Source organism: Calonectris borealis, chromosome 4 (genome assembly GCF_964195595.1).
Source record: "Calonectris borealis chromosome 4, bCalBor7.hap1.2, whole genome shotgun sequence".
Taxonomy (NCBI): Eukaryota; Metazoa; Chordata; class Aves; order Procellariiformes; family Procellariidae; genus Calonectris; species Calonectris borealis.
In genome coordinates, this window is record NC_134315.1 from 6422036 (window position 1) to 6447926 (window position 25891).

The following is a 25891-nucleotide window of genomic DNA, read 5'->3' on the forward strand; positions in this document are numbered from 1 at the left end:
CGCGGGGAGGGCTGCGGCGCGCGGCGGGCGCCCATTCTGTGGCGGCGGCGTTGGCAGCGGCGGCAGCGTTCATGTCCTAACGGCCGGTGGCGGCGGGCGAGGCGGGGCCCCTCCATGCGGGGGCCGCGGTGCCGCAGCGCTCTGGCCGCCTTCACCTTGTTGGTGCTCTTGGGGTTGGCGGCGGGCGGCCCGGAGCCGCCGCCGGGCGATGCCGCGGCTGTGGAGGCCGCTTTCGGGTTGGGGGCGGCCGCCGCTCCCGCCGCTTTACCGGCCGGTTCAGCTGACGTGACGGTGGAGGATGATGAGGCCGGTGTGGCCCCCGCGGCGCCCGGCGAGCAGGAGCCTGAGGAGAGCGGAGAGGCCCGGACCGGCGGCAGGTGGGCGGCGGGGGGGGGGGATGTAGTGACCGGGATTAGGATCAGTGCCTGGGCCGGCTGAGGGGGGGTCGGTGCCTGCGGTTGCTGAGGAGGATCGGCCGTCTGGGGGGGGGGGTCAGTGCGTGGAGATGCTGGGGAGGTTAGCGCCCGGTTTGGGGTGCTTGGCGGGGGCCGGTACCCGGGGCGAGGGCCAGAGCCTCAGGGGAGGGCGGGGCAGCGTCCAGGGTTGGTGCCTGGGGGTGTTGAGGCGGGGGGCTGTGTCCAGACTGCGGGACTGGGGAGGGGGGCAGTGCGCGGGAAAGGGCCTGCACGGTCCCGGGGGTCGTGTGTGGGAAGGGGGTCGTGCAGGAGTGGGCTGGGAGGGGTGCGCTGCAGGGGAATAGCACTTGGTAGGGTCAGAAGGGTTGGAGTGGGAAGAGCGGAGAAGAGAGGCGGGAGAGTTGGGCTGTGGGTTGTTGGTAGAGGGAGCGGTGCCTTGGGAAGGGGGTGCGTGGAGAAACGAGGGTGCCGCAAGCTAGTGCGTGGGGTTGAACTGTAGGGACAGGCAGGAAGTATCTGGCGGTGGGAGGAGAGGCGAAGGGGTGGAAGAGATGAGTCCCGTGATGGGGCCGGATGGGCTGGACGGGCTGGACCGAGGGAGAGGCTGTGCGGTAAGGAAAGGGTACTTCGGGACCTCACCATCACCAAGGGTCTTTCAGGACCTCACCATCGCTAAGGTACTTCTTCTTTTCTGTAGTTGTTAGTAGGGAGAAAGAGTGCCTTCATTCTTTGACAAATAAGCTGCCAGATGTCATGCTATGTGACATCTGGCCAGTCTACTTACCCTGGTAATACCGAGTCTCGATCCCTTCCTTGACTTGTTACCGCGTGTCAGTGCTGTGCCTGCGGGAAGGAGACTCAAAAGCACTGCATCTGTAATCTAAACTCTTTCCAACATTGGCAACTCACGGTTGTTCAGAGCATTGTATCCCTTTCTGTCATCTTTTCTTTTTTTCCTTTAAAGAAAATGCAGTTCTTCTGTTTACTTAATTGTCTGTTAAACACAGACACTGGTGTATGCTTGAAGGGAAGCAAAACATGCAAGACAAATTGCCGAACAAGTTTCAGAATATAACAAGGGGAAATAAAATACTTAATAACCGCATGTGGCAAGAAGCTCTGGCAAAAGGAAGATTTTAATGAATGACTCAAGTGCAGAAATGTTACTGAGCTGTTTCCAGCCTGTTTCTGAATTGGCTGAGAAAGATGAGGTGATAAGCCACAGCCAGAGTTTAAAGGAAGAAGAGCATGACTAAATGCCTACTATATTTGAGAACCTGTTCTAAAAATGAAAAGCCCAAAGCTTTTTATTAGTATACCCGAGCATTCACTTGGAGCAAGAAACTGGCTGATAACTTGGCATCCTGTTTTGTTTGAGGAAAATCTATTCACCTATTAGCAACAGGATCATTCTTTTGTGTATCAGGTCATCAAAATCCTACGTAGTTTATTAAAATTCTACTGTATTCAGTTTAATAAGACCTTCATTTATTTATCCCTGAAAATATTTAAAAATGAATTTTCTGTTTGACTACTAGAGCTAAGTAAAATACACTAAAGATGTCCAATTTAGTAATTTAAGCCTGAGATTAAATGTAGCTGTTCTCTAATTGATTGTCATCAAATAAAAATAGAATGGCTGCCTGGCCATAGTGTTTGCCTGCATTTCTTTATTTTTTTCATCTGTATTTGTGAGAGCTCTACTTACCTCAGCTAATTGTACTTCAGCAATAAAATACCCATGTAATATAACAGGTCAGTATAATCTGAAAAAAACCCAACAAAACCAAAGTCCAAACCCCAGCTGGTTTTGCTATAGGCAAATGAATGTAATCATCTTGGTTTTGAGGGTTTTTTAATTTCCTAGAAGAAAATGCGAGGGTTAGTGAATTACTGTGCTCTTTACGTACAAACATGCAGGTTTTGAAATTGGAATAGCTGTTTAGAGTTCAAGTTTGACAAACAGCTGTATTTGCGGTGTCCCAAATGGCTTTTCAGGGTATTAGGGTTGTTTGGGTTTTTTTAAACTGGTAAAAAAAAAAAGTGGTAAATGTTGTACCAAAATGATGATAAGTTCTGCTTTGTTTTTCTAACAAAAACAACTTACTTGAATAAATACAAAGTTTTTGCACAGTGAAAGGGTGTAGATGAGCTAAATAAGTGTTCCTCTATTCTGCTTACATCTTCCCTTGCAATCTTAGCCCTTTTCTTCTGTTTATAGGTAAATCAGATACCTTTACTTCTGTAAAGCAGAACAGAGCTGTGCTCAGGCCACCTGATCTCAAAAAGTGGGCTGTGTTCATGATGGGATATAAACAATGGTTTTAAGGCCCAGGATTGGCCTTTTGTCAATGTATGTGGAAGTTTGTAGTAGGTATTTTGCATAGTTTCAAGGGGGAACATTATAACTGCACTGCAATAACAAGCTCATGTCTGAGAGCAAAAGAGGATAGGAAATGGTAAGAAAGCATTTTCATTTAACTGTTGAAGCTATTTGTAGATGGTCGGGGTGGGGGAAGTGTGTCCAGAGGTGTTTTCATATTGACAAAGTGCAAATAAAATCTGACTATATAGTATTAGCTTAGTCTCTGCCAGCTGCTGTGATTACAGATATCTTTGTATGCGCTATGTTGTACTGGCCCCTTGCTTTAGTCCTGCTGGCCATCTGTAAGGGCTCAGAAGGGATTTTTTTCTCCTCCATCACTTGGTTCATAATATGTTCTGGAGCAGCAGCTAGAGGCAAGGTGAAGTACATAAGTGTCTTCATCATTTTACTGATGTTCGTTTTTCAGGTGCCCGGTTGATGAATCCTGGAATTTAAGTAACTGCCTAGTTTGATGTGATTCCTCTCTGTATCTTTTTTTGTTCTGGTCCAGGCTTATGGAGACTATTGCAATTCTGGTTTTGTGTTGGTGTTTTTGTTTTTTTTTTTCTTCTCTAGTACCTGTGTGATGTGATTCACTCTGTAGTGTAATCTGTGATTATACTGTCAACAAACGTCTTGCCATTTCAGGAATTTGCAGCCTTGATGCTGTTTGTCTCTATCCTCCTTGCTTCCTTGGCATTATAGTTGTGACTTTTGACCTTTTCACCTTTGACCTTAAGTTGGGTAATATTTTGTGGTTTGTGTAGGGTGGTATGCAGAATCGAGGTCTAGTTTGGTAGTGTTTGAAAACTTGTATGTTGTTGGAAGCTGGCTTCTTTGGTCAAGGTAGTCTTTAAGCTTTATCCCAGTCAGGAGGTGGTGTTGGTAAAGCCAGCGATAAGGTATCGTTCTGCAGAGAATAACAGAGTTTATCAGGCTTAAGTGAAATAGAAGCTAATACCGGAATTCCTTTTCCGTGCAATTTGTCAATTAGGTGTCCCAAAGATGCATCCAGAATATCGCTATTTCAGTTTAATGTAACAGGATTGCATGTACAGTCCTAACCTCTACAGCCAGCAAAGGATTGCAAAGAGATGGCTAAAAGGACAGCTCTTTATTCTTGAATCATGGCCATATTCTACTGGTGTTTGTAAGAATTTGCTGTAATAATTGGGCATAATACGCTACAGTAAGTTTATGATAGCACTGTGGAGTGACAAAAAGAGAGCTGCCTGCCTGTTTTTAAGCTTTAAAATAGTTTCTTGAAGTAGTTGCCTAAATTGCTTTTATCAGAATGTCTTAATCTAGTGCTTGATTAGATGACCTGGAAGATGGGAAGATCTCTTGTCACCACTTCATACTCTCAGTACGCAAAGCTGCAAGCAGGAATCTCACAGAGAACGGGGGAAAAAAAGGAAAATCTGATAGTGAGAAAGTATAACAGTAGACGAATTGCAGATCTTATACCAATTAGAGTTCAAACGACAGGATTTTAACTCACTGGAGTTGGTCAGAGATGGGGAGAACAGGTATTAAGATTTTAACTTATAGAAAAATAGAGTAAGTAACAAAGAGTATTATAAGAGTAAGGATTTTTAGCAGATTTTTTCTGACACACAAGATTATTGTTGAAGAGCAAGATGAAGATGGGATGAGAAACATGACTATTTAGTTCAAAATGAGTCACTCATTAAAAAAGCAGAGAGAAATGAATGCTTTTCTTGCACCTAGTTCCAGTTCTAAGGGTAGCCACATGCAAGATTTGGGTATAGCCGAGCCGGTCCCGTTCCCATGTCTCATCGAAGTGTTTGCTCAGTAGGTGGAGTTTGTGAAACGAAGTCCATTATACAGCTGGTGGCCAAGAGGACTAATAAAGAGTACCACTGCACCCGAGAAGTCAGGATTTTTAGGGTATGCAGAAGCGGTTGGTTAAACCAGTTTCTCAAAGTGTGTGCTATTGGTACAAAGGTTCCCTCTGAAGGCATGCTTTTATTTTTTTTCCCCTCCTTTCCTAATCAGCTAAACTTAAAACATAAGTGCGGTTACACCACGATTTGGGTGACTAGAGGTCATGATGCAGGTACAGATTCCAAAACTGCCATCTCGGGTGGTGGTGGTGAGGCTTAACTAATGAGATAACTCTTGGGGAAGGTTGAGGTTTGCGTCTGGTGGGGAAAGATAATATGGAAAGGTAAGATATAAAGGCATAAAGTATTTGTTACTTGAGGGAGAAGTCAAGCGGGAAGAATTAGATAAAGGAAAACAATGGGAGTAGATGGGAAGGAAACATTTCACAGTGTGATTTTAGGTTTTTTCTTCTCTACAGTGTTACTGCCAAAATTCCCTCCGTTCCAGCTACATTTCTACCTTTTTTATAACCTAGTTGTCAGTTGGATCAACATAAAATTTAAACAGTCCCACTTGGAATAATATTTTTATGCAATGCTAGAGGGCTTCAGATAAATTGTTTTACCATAAAGCAAACAGATTCTGTTAAATGTGTGTCCAAGGCCTTTAGTGCGCGAGCACTTGTTTACGGTGCTTGAAAATAGATAGTCTCCTGCAATCCGGTTTATTATTAACCTGGTCTTGGTTTCTGTATAGTTGGAATAATTGTATGTACTCAGCTTATAAAAACTCATCAATTCTACTGTTCAAATATTTGCACAATTGGTATTTTTCTAACAGTTTCTTAAACTAAGCTTTTGGAGGAATGTGATGCTTGGCCAACTTCAAAAGCAGGAGCTGCTATGTTATTTTTGGTACAGGTTAAAGATGTATTTAATTTTCTATTCGTTAGCTATATAGCGCTATAGTACAGTATAAGGTCCTATAAAATGTGTGGGTTACTTTTACATGTAAAACTGCAATGTTTTACATGACCTTTGTTACAGATGATGTAATAAGCTGCTATCCTTGAACATGTTTTTAAGATCATGATTTTAGTTTTTCCCTCTTTAAAGAAAAACAATAGCCCCCATCATTTCCTCTCTAAACTTCAGCGTACTACACTGGTAACTTTGGACAAGTGAATATATTTGGCTTCAGTTCTACACAATAATTTAGTGTTCCTTATTGTTTAAAGTAATGATTCATATACATGTCTGTGCGTTACCTCCCCCCTGCCCTTTCACCCCCACCCAAAAATAGTTAATCTACCCATCAGGTTTATTTGCACAGTTCCTTATTCTCATTGAAACCAATGTCTATAAAGGTCCTTCTGGGTCATTAGATCCAGCCCCCCTCAGTGCAAGCAGTGTGTAAAGTGATCAAGCTCTGCTCCCACAGCCTTTGAAGATTGGTGAGCCTGCTGCAAGCCAAAACTGCCAACACATCCCAGCTTTTTCAGGTCAGAGTGAAACAATCTTCAAGGAAAAAAAGGCCCTTCAAAAATGCCTTGTCAGTGTTTTGTCTCTGATGTGTTGTTTGTTTTTTTGGTTTGTTTTTTTTTTTTTATTTTAATGCTTGAATTCTAGCCCAATCAGAAATGCTTATTCTAATTGTACTGCTGTGTAAGAAATAAGATTTACTAAAATTGATGAGCTTCAGGCGCTGTGGAAATCAGCAGCTAGCCTGCCATTACCATGCATCCCCAGACAGACAGGCTACTTAAAGCCTAAGCTGCATAGGCAGTTTGCTTGCTTTGTTGTCTGCAGAGGCTGGAGGTTGTTTCTAGTGTCCTGTGTATGCCTTAGGCGAAACTTGCTTTATTCTAAGACTTGTCAGATCTCCAGGATTTCGATGTTTCATCCAGAGGTATTGAAAACTTCGTTGCGACTTACTATTTCTTACGTACTGATGTGCTGGGTTAATTGTTTCAGGTTTTGGATGTTTTGAAAGGACGTGTTAAAGATCAGTGTGGAAGGGACTGGAAAAAATAGGATCTATACTGCTCACATAAATGTCTCAAAAGATAATCTCATTCAGTGTTGTAGTGGTAACACCTGCATGTGGGAGCAAGAAGTCAACTATCTTCCCCTGAAACTGAACTCTGAAAGTGTCTTATAGCATGTAAATTAGTTTATGACATCCAGCCAGACACTTCAACTTTTCTACTCTCTCTTGTTAGTCTAGGTAGAGCTACCAAGTTAAATTGCTCTTTTGCAGAATGTATAGACTTAACTTTAAAGTTGAGTTGCGCTGTGTTATATATAGAAAACAGCTAATAGATAAACTCCATACTGCTGTAGTTTTGACTGTGAATGCTTCCAACTTGCAGATCTCTAGTAATTATCAGCACTTTGGATGGACGAATTGCTGCACTGGATCCAGAAAACAGTGGGAGAAAACAGTGGGATCTGGATGTGGGATCAGGTTCTCTTGTGTCATCCAGTCTCAGTAAACCAGAGGTAAGGCTTAATCTCTTTCCTGACCAAATCTTTAAAAACAGAATTTTCTATAATAAAATGAATGCAACTTCCTCCATATTTGATAAATGTTAAATAATGCAGCAAATTTAGTTTGGATAAAGTTTGATAGCTATTCTCAAACTTCTTTTTTGGAGCGCTTACATCATGTTGCCATTTCAAACTAGAATGTGTCAGCATTTTAGTCTTGCGATTGACGTGTGTGATAACTATCAAACCAGATGATGTAACTGAGTTCAGGAATTGTATGCGATTGCTGACTGAAAACAAGTTACTTGTAACTTGAAGCAAATGAAAGGATCATCTGCTTTGTATTACTAGAGTATGTTTTGGCAAGTACTGGCTTCTCCCTGCCCGCCCCCTCCCCAAGAAAAGCAAAAGTCCTTGTGACTAAATAAATGAACAAAGGATTGGTTTTTTTTTTTAATACTAGATAAGCGGGCTGCCTATGAAATAGAATGTGTTAGCAATGAAATAGAGCACTGAAGGTCACCCTGAAGTACTGAGTGGTAAAGGGTTGCATCACTTCTTGCTGATGAACTGTAAGAAGGAAATCTAAAGAGTTAAATTTCTTGATTGGTGCTATTTCCACATCAGTTTGAATAAACTTAGGTTAGAAATTAGAAGGAAGATTTTTTGCTATTTTTTTTTTTCCGGCATTGAAGAAGTGAGATCCATGAGTCATTCTCTCCTAGAATTAGGAGGAATAAATATACAAACTAAGAGGTAGTTTGTGGTGAAGACAAAGTGCACAGTCCTTCACTGTCATGGATGGTTGGATTTGATGACCAGTCCTACCTATATCGTGCTTTCACATGACGAGCATCAGAGAATGAACGTTGAATTCAGAGGTATTCAGACTGTATGAGCTGCTTGCCTGTGGTTCTTTGTTGCTGTCTAGTCTACATGGCCTCTGTTTCGGTACAAAGAAGTCTAAGGAAAGATTTGGTCTGTTGCTGTGGTAGTGCAAGTACGAGAGCTAGTAATAACTATCTCAGATTGCAGAAGTAATGTGAATGTTACTTCATGTTCCTTTGTTTCTGAGAGAGAATTTTATTTACGGATGCAACTTTTTGAGTCTCGTTCAGATATATTTTTGTGTTTAAGATGTATTTTTGTGTTTAAGAAAAAACACTGTGGGAAAGAAGAACTTTCTTAAAAATATGTTCTAGAACAGAGTTTAAAAGAATATGGAAACTGTAAAGAGAACTGTAAAGACCTCTGTAAAGAGGAAGGTGCCAGTTATAAACTGTGGTCCTTCAAAAATGTTTTCAATACTAGATACTTAAAACATTGTTGTTATCTGTTGCTGCGAATAGTTTCTAATGACCACTGTGAAAATACAACAACCAGTTATAAAACGCACATTTGAAATATGTGTAAATATAAACTTCATTTTTCAGTACAAATTAAGACATGAACCCAGGTATTTAAAGATTTCAAGAATGCAAGCATTTAATACTATAGAAGTGTTTTTGCAAATCTAGATTTTGTCGCTCAACTGATCTGTCCAGAGTTTTGATCTTTCTCCAATGTGGTTTGACTGTAGAAATTAAAGGTTGGTGCTTAGACAACAAAAATTGTAGTTTGTCCATGCAATATTTAATTCTCTTTCGTGGCTACAAGTTAGTAGGTTGTGGGAGTCATAAAAATACACTTTTAAAGAGCGTTTATTATGCGTATAGGAAGTTTTCAGATGGGCTTTCAAATTGTTGCATTTCTACTGTGGCCAAAGACACTGATGGATTTTGGCAGTTAAGATGCAGAGCCTACGAGAGAACTAATTTTGGAAGTAAAACTTCATTCTGGCCGTTAAGCGTTATGAATATAAGCCTTTTTAGACTTACTGTCATGTAAACAAATGCTGTTAAGATAAGATAGAATTTAAAAAGAAAAAAAAGTGATGAATACTCCAAATAAGTTACACTTAAACACTTAAATATTTATTTGGAACACTTAAATATTTATTTTAAACATTTAAATATTTAAATGTTTAATCTGCTGTCAGTATCAGCTGAAAGACTTCATGCAGTGAATCTAAACACTTCTTGAGTGAGTAATTGGCCTCATTAAAGTGTTGGGACAATTCTGTTTTGGGTCAAAATATTAAATTCATTAAAATCTCAGAGTCTGTTATCTCATCACTCTACAGTATTTCTTCCCTGATTTGGGCATGTGCCATGTTAAGTTTTAGTCTCTCAAACTATTGGGGCTTTTACTTCCTCTTCCAACATTTTAAAGGTAAAAAAGGTCTCTGTGCTTGAAACCACAATATTATCTTCATCATAAACTATCATTATGTAAGGTGTTAACCTACATCTTCTTGGAAGAAATGGCAGATGAGAAACTCTTTTTGCATTACACTTGCAGTGTTAAAGATTTGTGTTCTTTCAGAGTGAGGAAAGTGTGTGCTGCTGTGTCTTAATTGTTTTGATGAACGGGTTTTTTTAACTATCTTGGGTGAGAGTGCAATGAACTGTAGTTCCAGGTCCTGGTGCGAAAGCATCAATTTAGTTTCCAAGTGTCTTTTAAGAAAAGACATTAGATCTTCAAACTTTCAGTGTTTAATAGAATAGTAGTTACTTCCTTTGCCTAACTGTAAAATGTCAGCTTGGCTGTCTGGAGCTCATGTGTTAATTAGGGAAGTGAGGTAGTAAAATTTCAAATGTTCCAGCAGCTCTGTCAAACACTTCAGATCTTGAAACTACTGCTTAAGATACTGACAAGTGAGATGTTCATCATTTGTCATGTGAACAGATCAGTTAGAAAGGAAAGGCTGCTGAACTACTAATTGTGTGTCTAGGTAACTAAAATGGTAAAATTCATTCCTTGGCTCTAAGCTCCAACATAAACAATCATGGTCAGGGTGCCAATGCTGAAAAGTTATGACTCTGCATTTCAGTCTCGTGCATAAGAATTTAAAAACTTTGTTTCCCTGTCCATTGTGTTAAAATTAAAAGCCCTTCTCTATAAAAGCTGTATGTTTACCACTCGAAGGTTTCTTGTTACTTGCACATAAAGATCGCTTGTTAAAGTTCAGGGTAAAATCTCAACTTTTCTAAAAGGGAGCTTACTTTTCATTAACACACTTTAATTTATTATTTAAAATTTAGCTTTGTAATGAATACATCGTCTGTACTTAGACAGAAGAGAATACTTTTGGGAGAATCAGCCTGTTAAAATAACGATGCTTAATCATAGTGAAAATAGAGAACTGCCTCTCAAGCAGTGGAAATGGTTCATAGCACATCATTATGAGACTGTTGTTTACTAACGAGGGTGATGCGTCCTCTTACCTGCATAGCTTTATACTGAATTACTTAATGGGCTTCTGTCTTTCTTTTATGAGGCTCTATTATATGAGAGAAATGCAAGTGTGAACTTGCCTGTATGTTAAAATGACTGGCCAGCGGTGGCTAGCATGACTGATGGGACAGGGGGAGGCTGGGGAAGAGGTGGAGACAGAAGAAAGGCTACTATGGGATGGATAAACGGTGGAGATACTCCTGATGTTTGATGAGAAAGGGGAAGATAAGTGGGATACTTGATGGTGATGATGTAAGAGTAACAGCTTAAAAATACATTCACGACGGTGACACGATTTTTCTTTGCACTGTCGGCAATGCTGCAGGGAGTTCAGCCTGATGGGGCAGCTCCAGTCGCAGTAGTTTCAGTGCTCTGGGCAGAGGCTGCACTGGGACGTACTCGATAAAAGTAACTACATCGGCTCATGATTTGTCTATTACAGACTAATCCCTAAGTAAGCATCTTATTTCCTTATTTGAGAGATTGGGGATCATGGGACAAAACGAGTTTCAGGCCACAAGGCTGACATTTATAGCAGTCATGGTAAACATACCACTGTATCCTGGAAAAATGAAATAATTGGGTTATGTCCTGTCATAAAATCTGTCAACATCGTTATCCTTCTAACGGCTCTCAGAATCTTTGAATTGCATTGTATATATATTAAATACTTGCCTTTTGTTTCTTGTGATAGCCACATAAAATAAACTTTTCTACAAACTTAGACATCTGTGTGATCTTTTTTGGACATAAAAGTGGCATATTTTTGTGGAATAGCCCAGTACTGTATTTTTTCTCCACAGAAGAGTGGAGATGCAAAGAAATTTTATACTGAAGTCAGCTGAAAACTAATTGCCTTGTAGGCAAAATGAACCCATACATATCTTTAGCAGGTTGTTCCTTTTTTGCCCTTTGGAGAGGACAGACTGATGCTAAGAGCAGTGAGTTGAGAAAGGATTTTGAAATCTCCAAAGCTCCACTAGCGACAAGATTTAATGTACAGTATGAATGTACCTTTTTTTTTTCCTTTCCCTTTATCAGCATAATAAACACTTTCAAATTTTCAGTGCTTTGATTCCCCAAAAGAAATACTAAGTTCTGCTGGGAAGTGTCCAGGCACCTGGGAATCACTTTAAGGTACTGACTGCCTGCCCTTCCCGGCACATTGGGTAAGGTGGCCTCTGTACCCAGAGAAGAGCCAAAAGCTGTCCTGGGTTGCTTTGGGAACATGGGATGAAATTCAGCAACTCTCATCCTTGGGCCTCTCACACTTCAGTACAGAAGAAATTGCAAAACCCACGCTGAAGCAGGTCAGGGCAAGACAAGAGGTCAAAACGCTCTCTGAGGGGCTTGAATTGTGATTCCTGGATTCTTTTATGTGTGTTCCCAGAGGTTAGAGGAGGGTAAATAATTTAACCTTCTCTTTGAAAGAGAAATCTTGTGACATCAGTTTTAGGAGAGTCACACCCACCACTTAGGGTACCCCTGCAGCAGCATTTTATTAGCCTGAATAAAAATGAGGTTTTTGTTTGGTCCATGGCTTTCTACTTCAGTTGGTTTTCAGTTAGGTCACTGCCTGTAAATATCATCCAGCAAAAAGCTGAGATAGGTTTGTTTTAGGCATGGGTGGGGAATACTTAAGACTCTCAGTCAGACTTGTTTGAGTACTTTCACTTAAAAGGTTATTGTAGCAGCTGTTGAATACAGTGCTGAATATTATGAATTTCTGTTAAACGTGTGTAAATCTGTTCTAACTCTGCTAACAGTCACTGGACAAAACAAAAGGAGATTCGTTTCAAACTACACAAACATTCTGAGAAAATGGCTTTCTCTCTGGCTTTCTGCTTAAAAATGAATGGGTCTGTCTAGATCACTAGTGTTAATCTTAACTTTTAATGTATTTGTGCATCTTAAAACATCTGGCATGGGATGCATCAGCAACAGAAGCAATCTTTCCTGCTTAGCACTTGGAAGAGTCTGTGCACCGAACGCGCTGCTTGCAGGAGCAAATGCTGTGCAGCGGGGTTAGACTTCCATATACAGAAAATAACAAGTTTGTTCTCTTAAGCCTTTGAGTATGTGCAAAACTTTCTAAAGCAAAGTTTTACTCAAGGAATTAAAGAATCAAATTTTAAAAAATTCTATTAATGCTGTAAAATTACTTTCCAGCTGTAATATGTTGTGACCAGATGTAAAGCCACAAATTGCCACTCTGTGCAAGCAGGCAGAGTGTAAATCAATGGACTTGTTATTGAGGTGACTAATCTGGAAAATCAGTTTCCTCGCAGGTAAGGTGGTATAATTTTAGTTGTCTGGAAGAGTATTCTAGTAAAGTTCCTTGTGTCCTGTAGCTGATCCGTATTTTTGTACTGAGACAGATGTAGAACCACCAGATGCTTTGATAGCTGGAAGTATCATTCCTGTAGAGGAAGACAGGGGCATTATTCAGTTCTCCATCGTACAGGTTTTCTATAATAGAAATGGAATTAAAGTGTCCTAAACAAAACACAAGATGTGGGGATTGATAACAACAATTTTGTTGAAGGTTGGAGGTGACCAGTTTAAAACTGAGAATACTGTGTACTAAGAGATCCTGTGACAGGTTATCAGCTGCCATCTCGATTCCTCTGCAAGGGAAGGAAATGTGATCCTGTGCTGCCTGCCAGTAGAAAGAGAGATATTAGTGTCTTAAATGGTCCTGGAAAGGCTCATAATGAATAAGAAGTGAGTGTTCAGAATTGTACTTCAAAGGAAGATAAATTCTAATTGCAATTGAGGCAGAGAAGGTTTATTACAGCTATCAAAGGGAGTGGAGCCTGTGTTTTGCAAGAAGAGAATAGATGTGACTGCTCTTTAACTACATAGATGTATTATGATTTCTGATGGCACAAGCGGTTCTTCTCATTTCTGTTGCTGGAAACGTGCACGGTGTGCGTGGCCATAAAGAGGTGACAGGCTTGGGAAACTTGCTGGGGAGATCTGTGAATTTCTGAGTATAGATCTTTGCTGCTTTTTGGTGAAACAAAAAACTATAATTTGTAATTCTCCTGAAAATAAACTTCTAGTAATGTTTAGTGGACAAAAAATCATTGGCAAAAGACTAATTGTTTTAAAATACTTGGATAGCTAGAAGTTGTGCTTTTCTAGGAAATGCAACCAAACTTTTTGATGTGAAGTGGTAAACCCGCAGGGAAGGGGAATTGCTGTTGGACACCTGATCTGAGTTAGTGGTTAGCATGATGCAGCATTATGATTTTTGTCGGGGTGACAAGTAGGGCTATTGCTTAGACAAGTGGTCTTATGTATTTACCAAAACTGCACATCTTCAAAGACAGTCAGCCTAGTTCAATGTCTTGTTCAATTAAAAAAAACAAAAGACTTCCTATAACTGCAGCTTGGTGGCTTTCTTGCTGACACTTGATGTAGTTAGCACTGATAAAGCTCTGATAAAGTGCTGACATGTGTCCTCTGACTCGTACTGTAAGGATGTTTGGGGGCATGACAGCTTCCGTTATAAGACACGTGGGAAGCTACAGAACGAGATCTTGTGGCTTGTATGATATCTGAGCTCTCAACCCCAATCATCACAAGTGATGCTCTGCCTTGAACAAAGCCAGGAAAGTTTCTCAGAGTCACTCTGGGCTAATGTTTAGGACCAACTTTCGTCTGTCAGGCTCACAGACATGGTCGAAATGCATTGCTGCAAATCTTGGAAAGTATGTTTATTATCAGCTCGCTGTCTGTTGTTTAGTTATCTTTATAGTAGCTTGTAATTTAATTACATATGGTACACTGCATGTTTTGTATTGGCTGTTAAGCAGTTCTAGTGTTTACAGATATTAAAATAGATCAACTCTAGTAATGCCTAGACAAATACCTGTTTCAGCACAGCTATTTGGAGGTCAACTGCCCAAAATACAACAAAGTGATTTACTCTGCCCTAAAGCCTTTTTGAACTTTCAGCCTGTCTCTTTATCTGTAAAAGAAAGTGCCTGTTTCAAGCGCTAAGCATTTTAGACAGTTTAGCAAATCATTCCTCTAGCAGCACAGCCGCTGACATCTCGTTGCCGAATTTCTTCTGGACTTTGTTTTCCATATGCAGGTAACTATTAATCTTCCTATCAGAGTCACTACATGTTTTGTGCTCTCTACGTTCTTTGCATCCTTGAAGAAGAGACTGTGCATTTGCGATGTTTTGTTCTTCTCCCGTACTAGGCTCTGCTTTCCCATAGGAGTCGCTCTCTGACTTAATTTTTCAGGATGAACAGACTGTGTGTCCTTATCTAAAAAAGGACCCTGTCCAGGCAGGGCCAGAGGAAGAAACAGAGATCAGCTTAAATCCTGAAGGCTTCTGCTATTGCCCATTCTCCCTGTCTCTGAAGAGAAGCATCTTGCTTAGCTCCCAAGTGGTGCTGTAGGAGCCCAGGTAGTCTGCAAGAGAGCTTGGGGGCTGGCGGGGAGGTGGTGGTGGAGTTAAAACATCATCTTAAAATGTCCCAATGCGGAACAGTACCAATTTTGACATGGTGGCTGATGAGCTTCTATATAAGACCTGTTTCTGTAGAGGCAAGGTGCTGGGTAATTTTCATTTTCTTCACTAACCTTCTCCCTTATGTGCTATTAGTTTTAAGGAACTCAGTGATGGGCTCAGTAGCAGCAGCTCCAGTTTGTCTTGGAAGGGACTGCTCTTAAGTTCCAGAAGACTGTTGCAGTCTTTTCTTATTAATAAAACTTGCCACGTTAAAGAGGGGGATGGAATAATGTCAAAATAAAGTCTTTCTTAAAGCACTATGAGGTTTTTTTTATTATTAAGGAGAACAGTTTTTAAAAGTCTGTTACCATGGCAGCAGAGCAGGCTGGCATCTCTGTAGTCAAAACCCCAAGTCTTGTTTGACTATGATTAAAGTAATGGTGGTATTTTAGTTTGCCAGCCTTCAGAAGAAGGGTCTGTTTGATTGCACAGCAAACAGTATTGGGGGCCCGATCTCTTTTGAAGCTGGAGCGGTCTAGTTAACACACTGCAGTTCCTCCGTTTCCCTGCTGCTGAAGGGAGGGCAGAGGGCAGAGTAGGACTAATTCTTTTAATGGCAAACTCAAGACGAACAAGATACTGTACCCCTGACGCTAAAAAGGAGAGTATAATTCTTAAGCTACTGAGCTGCTGTCATCTGCTGCTTTTTGCACTGTTTCTGTACAAGACAGTTGTGTTGGGACCCTGGTAGCTTACACACGATCAGGTTTTAAGATCTGAAGTGTAGAATCAGGACAGATACCTACTATAGTAATTTAATAATGTTGTTGGAAGTAAATTCGTTGCAGGTGTTGCTTTGAGGAGAGAGAATAAAGGAATTTTCAATCGAGTTCTCTAGTACTCATCCAGGCACAGGATTACAGCATCACTTCAATGCGCTCATCATACGCAAAATACAGGGCTGTGAAAGTTATGTTTATGACTTGGCCCAGTCTTCTCTGAAATGAAAATAGAAAATGAAATAGAAACTACCAGCTTGTGGAGTATGGGTGGTGGTGGAGGGAGAAGACAGACCGTAATAGACATGAACTTCTGTCATATGGATCTTACAGTGGGCAGGAGCAGGGGACCAGGTTTGGCCACTTGACAAATTCCTTGAACTCCTGTTTCTGGGTGAGCCATACAGCCTGATGGTAAAAATCATCCTGAGGTTTGAGAAACATCCACACTCGCTATGGCTGTGCAGAGCTGGTGTGCCCTTTGGTGTGTCACACCCCAGCTGAGATGAAACCTATTTCCATGGCTTCTCTGACGTTCCGCTCTGGCACAGGCTGGCTCTTACCTCTTCAGAGGAGGAAGGCCACATAATCCTGCCTCCATAAACTGCTCTATAAAATACCGATTCATCGGATGTCCAAGTGCAGCCTTTCTCACGGTCCTGGTCTTGAAGACAGTCTGGGCACGTACGCTGGTTAACAGAAGCAGGAGGTAGTCAGGAACAGGTATGCACTTTGTAAACAAGTGTAGTGCTGAGATCAGAAGTAATGGCATTCACAAGAAGAAAAGGGTTTTTTTTTCTAGACAAAACAACCAGCTGTCTGTTGGTACTTCCTGCTTCAGCTTCCTCATTGCCCTTGAACATGTCTCAGAAGGTCATTTTACTGATGTAAATCATGGACTCCCCTTTGCAGTCAATTTTGTTCGTCCTTGGCTGGTTAAACAGCACTGTATGCTCTGAAGAATACTTTGCTCTTTTACCAGTGCTTTAGGCAGTGGAATAGCTTAACTCAACAGCCTTTGTTTTTCAAAAGATTGTACTAGTGCCTGGGTCTTTGTGATGTTGTGGACCTTGCAGAAAGTTTGAAGAAAAATGCCTCCTTAGACTCCAGCTGGCCCCTTCATCCCAGCGTACTCCTGTTTGATTAGGGTTTGCCTGTTAGTAATAGTATGCTGTCATCATCTGTGCTTCAGGATTTCTGCAGGTAGCTGAAGGGAAAACCGATGAATCAACATCCTGAAATCCAAGCTGAATAGGAGAAATAACCTCTCGTATATTGGAAGGAAGTCATAAACCAGTGCATCTGTGCAGATACCTCCCTGCATGCATGCCAAAAAAAGAGCGGACAATAAATTAATTCCAGACCAACCTGAACTAGGGACATCTCAAGACCTTGCCCTGTGTGTGTGTGCGCGCGCGTGTGTGTATATATATCTCACCTGAAAAATCTGTAAACATTTATAGTAGGGATACCTGTATTACTGTATGCCTATACATTTTTTTAAAAAATGTGGAACGTACAATGATTGCTTTCTCTTTCCCAGATTTGTTTGTGCAGACTCTTGTTTTTCTACCCTTTAGAGTGAAGCTGTCATATGTGGCTTTTAATGTGTTGCCTAGATTAATTTTAGAGGGGTTTAAAAGACAGAGTTCTCACTGAGAAGTAGCTTTCTTAAGAACATACCTGATGTTGGCTTTAATCCTGTTTGTTACAGTGATCCTATTGTAGAGATAATCATAGAGGAAAAAAATTGGTACCCTTGTCATTTAAGATAATATAGGTTAGTCTTAGTTAATCAGTAACTGGAATGAATCTCTCGCAGTTTATTGTAAGAGTAAGGTTTGAAAACCACAAGCTGAAGTGTTAGAAAAACGTAAATACATAACACTTCCTATTCTAAAGAAAATATTTTACCTGTGCTTAGTTATTTCCTTGGAGTTACTGGAAAGTCCAGCCCATCTGAAAATGATAATACTGACTTTTTTGGCACCAGGCTTGTCTCAGATGTGTCTGCACGTGAGCAGGCTTGATTTTTGCTTCGTATGATAAGAGTCTTAGGCATGGGAAATGAATGTCACACTTACTGTTAAACAGCTTGTGGAAGCTTTAGTACTTCAGCTTGTTTTGATCTCTGTTTACAACAATTTTTTTCTTTCTTTCTTCCCCCCCCCCCCCCCCGCACTGCTATAAATCAGCAGCTTTCTTCCTGCACCGATCAACCTGCTGTGGAACCTCGCGTGTGGTGCCCTCCTTTCCAGTAAAGAGTCTAGACAGCAAATTCCCTGGTAGCGTATGCCATTTCGGATCGTTATGCCTTTTTGCTTTTTTGTGAAGGCTTTTTAGAAACTGCATTACCTCACCCGTCGGCCTGGAGATTGAGCAGCCAGCGCCGCTGATAGGGCTGCGGCACCCTGCGCCGAGCCAATGGAGAACTTCAGCTTCAAACTCTTAATGAGCAAAAGAGCAGCGTCTCATTTAGGGCTCGATAGTTAATGTGGGGGGTTTTTTTAAGTGTTACTTCTGAAAGACAAGCCACTTAACAATTATGTGCCATATTGCTGACCAGTGAAGCTGAACAAATAGCTATTTACATTGACAGATCAGAGGAATGTGTAAGTGCATCGTGGTAACCTACATTTTCTGTGCCAAGAGATTTGCAGCTGACTGCCTGGGTGACTCACTCCTTGGATTAGGAGATGAGGTAATGCTTTTGAGATACGGGGTGATGTCATTCCTTTACCTGAGCTGCATGCCGATGCTAGTTGCTAGTACTTTCAAGGAAAGTCCCTTTGCTGCTTCTGATGTACTAGAGAATGAGCTGCATAACTCGGATAGGAGTTGTTATTATTAATGTCCTCCTAAAGCCTTTGGCTAAACTGCTCATTTAAAAGATGTCAACGCAAGTGCCCACAAATGCCTTTTGTTATGTGCGTGCGTGTGTGTGCGCACCTGCAAGCATGCACATTTGCCTACCTGCCCCATTCTTCAAATAAAGCTATTTTAGTAAAAGTGGACCTTTGCAGTAATCAGGTGCAGTCCCTTGTCAGCACCATGTCACGTAATCCCACTTATACAGAGATTCATCTTAAAAGAAGGGCATTATTTTTTTTTCCTCTGTTCTGTTTCTGTTGTGAAATACCACGTTTGTGATGGTTAGTAACCGAAATGTCTAGCTTGCACTTACTCACGGTCAGTTTAACCCCATCTGCTCGTACTCTGGCATTGTCCTTCAGTGCAATAGCTCTTTCCGCTGCCTGCGCGCCCTTTCCTGATGTGTTTGCCGACAGCAGTTGGGTCTTTTCTCAGCCTTTCTCTCCCAATGTCACACAGGACGTGCTGCTCCCGTAGGCGCCCTCAAGGTTGGGAGCACGGGCAGGTGATCAGCAGAGCTGATGGGGACCGAGGTTTTAACAGATGAGCAGGCAGCACCCCACTGTTGGGGAATTTTTGAAGGCATACAAGCCATGACCTGATTTGACCCCTATCTTGGGAGCATACAAGTGCGGGTTGCTGAGTGAGCTTCACGCGTGTTGGGAATTTGGGTGTGTGATTCCCAGAAACGGCCAACGTTTTGCCTGTTATTTGCTAGTGGAAAATTTCCTACTCGGGCCCTGGAGCAAGAGCGTCAGGACAAGGGAAACGCTTCAGGTGACGTGTGTCACACTCTCCCCAGAGCTCGCAGAGTTACCCGCCGAGAGTCTCCCTTGCTCAGCAGCGATTCCTGGGCAGTTCGCACCGCTGCCTTCTCTCTTCACAAACTGATGGGATGCTCTGCAGCCCTTGGAGCACGCCACATTACAAAGCCATTGTGGTTGTGGCTTCCAGCAAGTGTTTCTGAAAGTCTGAACTTGCAAGTGGCTGTCGAGCTGCCACTGGCACACGTCTAGTTTGACCACGCTGTATGAATTTAGCTGACGGATGGCCAGTAGAATTTCTTCAGGATCCAATTTGAAGTCAGTTAATGGCTGGGTTTGCCAGGCTTGGGCTCTGTGTGCTGAAACAGCAGTACAGGAACTGGTTTTGCTTTTGTATATTTGGAAAGCTGCTTATAAAAAGAACCTTTGCTGTTCATTTGTATTTATATATGGAATATCTCATATTGCTGGAGGTGAGCATGGGTCTCCAAACTACTTGCAGGTATCTGGACCATGTGCAGGAAGACACCTTACAGAGGATTTATTAATGCAAAGTAACAGCTGCACAGGCTAAAAGTTGTCATCAAAATTACTATGCATTTCTGAAACAATATATTACAAAAACATTTCGTAATATTACTCTTCTGTGTTGAATGTTTTAACAAGATACTCCAACAGCTGCAACTTTGGCACTGGCATCTTTTGTTTTTAAAAAGGTATTTTCCAAAATCTGCATGCCTTTGTTTCTCAAGATCACAAGGCTGCTCTTAAATATGAATGTTTATGTAAACCTTATTTGTTTGCTTTATTTTTGCACTGATCAGGTGATTTCTACAAATGACCCCTCCCCACACAAGTTTTTGCTCTTTTGTTGGTTTATTTCTGCAAGCGTATGTATAGAGCCGTGTGTGCGTGTATTTTTCCTCCCCAACGGTAGACTATAATGCAACATTTCTTGTGCATCACAGATCTCATGCACTGTCTCTTCCAGGATGTTTGGCCTTTTTTGCCATAAGGTAAATATCTGGGAGGGAAAGAACATACCTCATTTTGCTTTGTAAAGAACTTTGCAGCTACTCTCAGGGGTTTATTTTTATCATCTCTTCAATTACACATTGTGCTCCTGAGAGGAGTTTTTATTTTAGTTGTCAGTCATCATGAGGCTTTTCAAAGCCAGAAAGCATCGGCGGTGGATCCTTTAGGGATCTTAAATACAGTCACCAGCATTGTGGTGTAACTCACCTAAATTTTCTCTTTGAATGAGGTGTGTCAAACAATGTAAGAAGAGGTAGTAGTCATGACATGCATGCGTTTACAAGATCTGTCTTTCCTTCCCTGTTTAGGTGAATCTCAACTTTGCTTAATGCTGTTTGCTCGTCTGTGACCCAGTTAGAGGAATAAAAAGTCTCACGTTAGAGAGAATTTTAATCGTGCAGAAGATGTGGTTTCAGATCCTCACAGTGGTTCCAGAAATAATAACCAGAAACCTTATGGATCTTTTGTATGGCTTCGTAATACACATCTGCGCCTTGGAGTCTGAGCAGGAATATTTTGTTTGAAGTGACTAATATACATGTACCAGAAGTAGTCTTTAAATCCTAATGTGTAAAGTATCTGAATTTAATGTAATTATGTTGTAGGGTACTGCCCAAATGGACAGAGGTTCTGAAAAAGCATTAAAATCTTCCATGTTAATCCATATCCTCAAAAGCTAAGATTATGTGGATTACAGTTTCTCACTGTTCTTGATGGGCACAGCCACTGTGGCTCCACAGTATTAGTTATGGTCTATCATGCTGATAATGAGTTTCTTAATAAGTCCCTTAGTACTCATTGACAATGACTCATACTTCCGAACTAGGATCTCCTTGAAAATCTCAATGTAATGGATGAAATGCCATATCCTGGTGAAGATTTTTTTTTTTTGACTTGCGTGTTTAAGAAAAAGCCGGGCAAGTTTTAAAGGAACGGTATACTTAAACATAAGAAATTCTGGGGAGGAGAAGTTAGATTTAACTGTCTGGAAAGGCAAAGGTGAAATGTGAGCTTTGATCTCAATGATAATTGCCCTCTCTGCTTTAGAGGAGGATAGATATTCTGGAATAGTCATTAGTTGTAAAAGAGTTCACATACAGCCTCAGCTTTTCTTTTAAAACCAAATTCAGTCTTCTGATCTGGAGAGAATGACTGATTCTGTGTTTAGCAGTAAACTAGCTCTGGAAAAAAAACAGCAATGAAGTAGAACTTTACCTACAATGCCACTGTCTTGAAACTATCACAAATAATCTGCAAAACTTGCATTTTAACCAGTGACTGTCTCTTCAAGAATGCTTCTGCCCCTATCATATTTTCTACAGTTTGGATGAATACTAATCTATCAACTGATTGAGCTTTAAAATGTTTTGCTTAAAGTGGAAGAAGTGTCACACACTGAACTTTTTTAACTAAGAATAGTGAAATACAGATTTGATTTGAATGCCTGAAAGTCGAGTATAACTTGAGTATAACTTTGAAAAATAAGACTCCAAGATACGAAACCATAAAATAGGACACTGGAATATAATTCACTGTACTTGCTTATACAGCGTTTCTGTTTCCATTTGTGATCTGTGTGTTGTGATAAAGTTGTGGTTAAATGGTAGCTAACCTTCAATTCAATTATTGTAGGTATTTGGAAATAAGATGATAATCCCTTCTTTGGATGGGGACCTTTTCCAGTGGGATCGGGATCGAGAGAGCATGGAAGCAGTTCCTTTCACAGTTGAATCTCTTCTCGAGTCATCCTACAAATTTGGCGAGGACGTTGTCTTAGTTGGAGGGAAGTCTTTGACGACCTATGGGCTGAGCTCATACTCAGGGAAGGTAAAAGCCTGAAAAGTTGCCTTGTGTATGTGTGTTTTGAGCACTGTCTTGCAGATAGGTTGCTCTTGAGATTTAAACTGCAGTGCAGCTCAAGTATACAACTGCATGGCACAAAAGAGCAGAACCTGAGCTTCTTGGGCAGCAAATGCAGCGGGCTGGAGTAAGACTAACGGCTGGTGCGGTTAGATGGTATTGCTGAGACCCTCACTGCAATCTCCTCCTGCCTGTGAGCTCCCGCTGTATACCCTGTGGTGGCTTTAACACTTGTCTCACCCTTTGCTAAGCTGATTCAACTTGCTAACCCTACAGAAAACTGTTCACGTTTTATTGGATTAGTTTTGCACTGGGTTAGCTGTAGCCAGCTCAGCAAGGGGTTGGGGAGTGCCAGAGCCAGCACAAGGGAAGGCACAGGGGTTTTGTGACCAGAGGTGAGTGAGGGGAAGAAAGAGGATGACCCCTTTCTACCGAGCTGGGAGAGGAGTTCAGCTTTATTATATAGCTCTGCTTGAAGTAGACTTTGCTGTTTGGCTTACTGAATATCGAAGGAAGCTTTAGGTGACATGTTTTTTTCACAATTAATTTCAGATTTTTCACAATTAATGAGAGATAGCTGGTTGAAAACAAGAAAAACACTCAACATATGCAAAAGTTTAAGACTTGTAGTTGTTGTCAGCAAGTTTACTATCTCTTAGAAGAAGTTCTCCTTACATTTAAAGTCATATGCAAAAGTTAAGTTGAAAACTACTTGCTATTGACTAGTTCAGAAGGTATTTTTCTTCTGAAATCCATTGGTTAGAAGTGGTATATTTTTAAAAAACACAGAAGAAAAAAAGGCTAGGAAAAGCACAGGAATTAATTGCATTATTGAGAGCCCTAGAATTGACATTCCCTCCCCCCTTAATGTTAGATGTCATTAAAGTGCTTGTAGAGTGTTTGTGTAATGAAGAACAGACATTTGCTAAATCAGAAACGTTGGTGCATTTTAAAACCAGTTAAAAAAATATATTCAGTTTAAAAACTTTAAATTTCCAATGTTTGTTTTCCACAAAATAATCTTTTTTTTTTTCATTTTCACCGTGCATTTTAATGTAGAACACTTCTATGGCATGGTGTAAAGTGATCAGTAGTGATAAAGAGCATAGACCCAGAACAGGAGTTCGTGAAATTATTTTGATTTCCTCATTGATAGCAGAGAGCACTGTGCACCAACAGGCTGCTCCTCCTCCTCTTTCTTTTAGGTTCTTTTCTCTGAATTTATCACTACTTTTTACGTGAAGTTGATACTGAAATTGAATAGGTGCTCCTTCTTTATCAGTCAAGCTAGGTTTCGTTTCTACAGTAAGATATGGCTCTTCAGTCGCAGCTGTAAACAGTGTTCAGGAAGTGGAAGTTTTGGGTTTCTGCTTTGATTCCTGGCTTATGCTCACGGTAGCAAAGGTGCCTCATACAGGAAATAGTGCCTGACTCTTCCTCGTTAAGAGTCTGGGCAGTCTGTTGTCTTTGGCAGTACGGTGTCCATTCAGACTTCCTGAAAGTGTTCAACTCGGTTTTCAAAGTACAGTTGCTGTATAATCCAAATGCTGTTTGAGATTGAGGCTGTTGCAAAGTCTGTATGACTGCGAGAGTTCAATAATGTCTTCTTTCCCCTTTAATAGCTGACAAGACAAAGGGGGAAGGCTCTGCGGTATTTTATATAAATCAATAGTACTTCATTTGAAGCTAATAGGGTTATGCTGAGGCAAATACGGCACAAAAGCGGAATTATGCTGTGGGCCTTGTAGGAATGATCTTTCGATGCCCATAGAAATAGTGGGGAAAGAGAGAGCTAAGATTTCTTTCTGTTAGATGTAGAAAAACATTCATGGTAGTTTTTCTATGTCAAGGGTAGTCAAAGGTAGCCCAAACCGTAAGCTTCCTAGAGTGTTTTGAAAACTACAGTTCTGAAATGCACTTATCTCTTAAACCAGGCTTTTCAACATCTCTCAAGTCGAGCATGTAAAATCTCAGAGCTCCAAATCGCCTGTGTGCCAAAAATGTGTTGTAGGGATTGTTAGCTTTGAATATTGCTGTTGATTACATTTGTTTGTCGTGAAGTTCTGCAGAACTTCCAAGCACGTGTGACTCTCTTGCTTTGTCCCTTAGGTGAAGTACATCTGCTCAGCTATGGGCTGTCGCCGGTGGGATGACGATGAAACAGAACAGGAAGAGACGCTCCTATTGCACCGAACCCAGAAAACAGTCCGTGCTGTTGGACCACGCAGTGGCAATGAAAAGTAAGTGTAAGAATTGTTCAGAAACAATCCGATAGAGCTAATTTCTTAATACGTAATGTTTTAAGGATTTGACCTTCTTTTTAGTCTCATTAGACTAGGAATTGCATGAGGGAGTTTAGATTGTTAACCAAAGGAATGCACCAGACTGTTGGCTAGGATCTAACCCCTTTGCTCTTCAATGCTTTTGAAAAATGTCTTGAACTTCAGTTTTATAGATGATTAGACAGAAAAGATATGTGCACATATTATTCCCTCTAAATCAAATGAGAATTACTTTTTTTTGTCCTTGCATACCTCAAAAGAGTTTGTCACTGCTCCGACTGCACAGGCAACTGTCACTAATGTTTGTTCCAGCTGTTGATTTTTGTACAAAAGAAGACAAAGTCGTCTTATGACTTACTGATTCACTTTCAGGTTCTTTACGTACTCATGGTAACTGTCACTGTTGGTTTTTTTTTTTTAACCTTGATGTCTTTAGCTTTCATTTTAAGTGGATTTTAGAATGTCTTCAGTCTTATCTTTTAAAAGTCTCATTCTTAAATCTACTTTCTTCGTTTCATAACGAGGTGGTCTGTTCTCTACAGAAACTGGTTCAGTCTGTGACTTTCCTAATGCTGTCACGTTGAAGTTTTAATACATCAAGATTTCTATAAAAATACAGACATGCATTCCACAAGAAAAACCCCAAAACCCACTTCATAAAGTGCAGGCTTAAAAGGCTGGTTGCCATACACAGATACAGTAACTGCCCAACAATTTAGTGGAGAACTAGTCGTTCCTTGTTCCCCTGCTCCCTCTTCTGTTTGCAGCAGGATTTGACAGGTTGTGCATCTGTAGTGTATCAGAGATAACCTAACTAGAACTCAAATAGATTAGCAGATCAGAAGTCTGAAAAGAGAAATCTTGGATTCCATGGTTCTTGGAGACTGATATTGGCAGGGAGAAGTATGTCACAAGAACATGCTTTCTCCTTTGTACATCTCTCTCAAAAACAGAGCATGACATCTTGTACACCTGAATCCTCCTGTCTTTGTAGTCAGAAACAGACGTGCTTTCCTGGTGGCATGGTATTGTTGCTATGGAGTTTACAAGATAGCTCTGTTTTTAATCCAGAGAAAGAAAAGCTTTTAATAAATCAACTGAATATAAAAAATACACCAAACTTTTACCATAGAGGTGTATATTCTTTAAGGAGACAGTTTTGGCTCCTAGTTGATGCCAGGCTGGTCTTAAGAAACTTTGGGTACCCAAACATACTGTTCAAGAAATACTTTCCCCCTTCTTGCTCTTCAAAACACAAATTTGCCATCCTTTCCCTCTGTATCTTCTCTACAGCATTGGGCTGTATCATGGAAATAAGAAAAGAATTACTCTTTCTCTTTCTGAAAATAATTTTCAGTTTCTGCCCTAATTTGTT

The 25891-nt window shown here is 40.8% G+C and overlaps 1 protein-coding gene across 2 annotated transcripts in view; it reads left to right on the plus strand.

The window, feature by feature from the left end:
• EIF2AK3 (eukaryotic translation initiation factor 2 alpha kinase 3) overlaps positions 1–25891 on the plus strand; it is a 44887-nt gene continuing 18996 nt past the window's right edge. The window contains exons 1-4 of one of the 2 annotated variants that reach the window (XM_075148438.1): positions 1–377; positions 7001–7130; positions 22007–22201; positions 24344–24474. In XM_075148438.1, coding sequence (XP_075004539.1) covers positions 115–377; positions 7001–7130; positions 22007–22201; positions 24344–24474 — 719 coding nt within the window. In that variant the 5' untranslated portion in view covers positions 1–114. Of the gene's footprint in view, positions 378–6971; positions 7131–22006; positions 22202–24343; positions 24475–25891 lie in introns of both variants that reach the window. The other variant, XM_075148439.1, reaches the window with a different exon arrangement.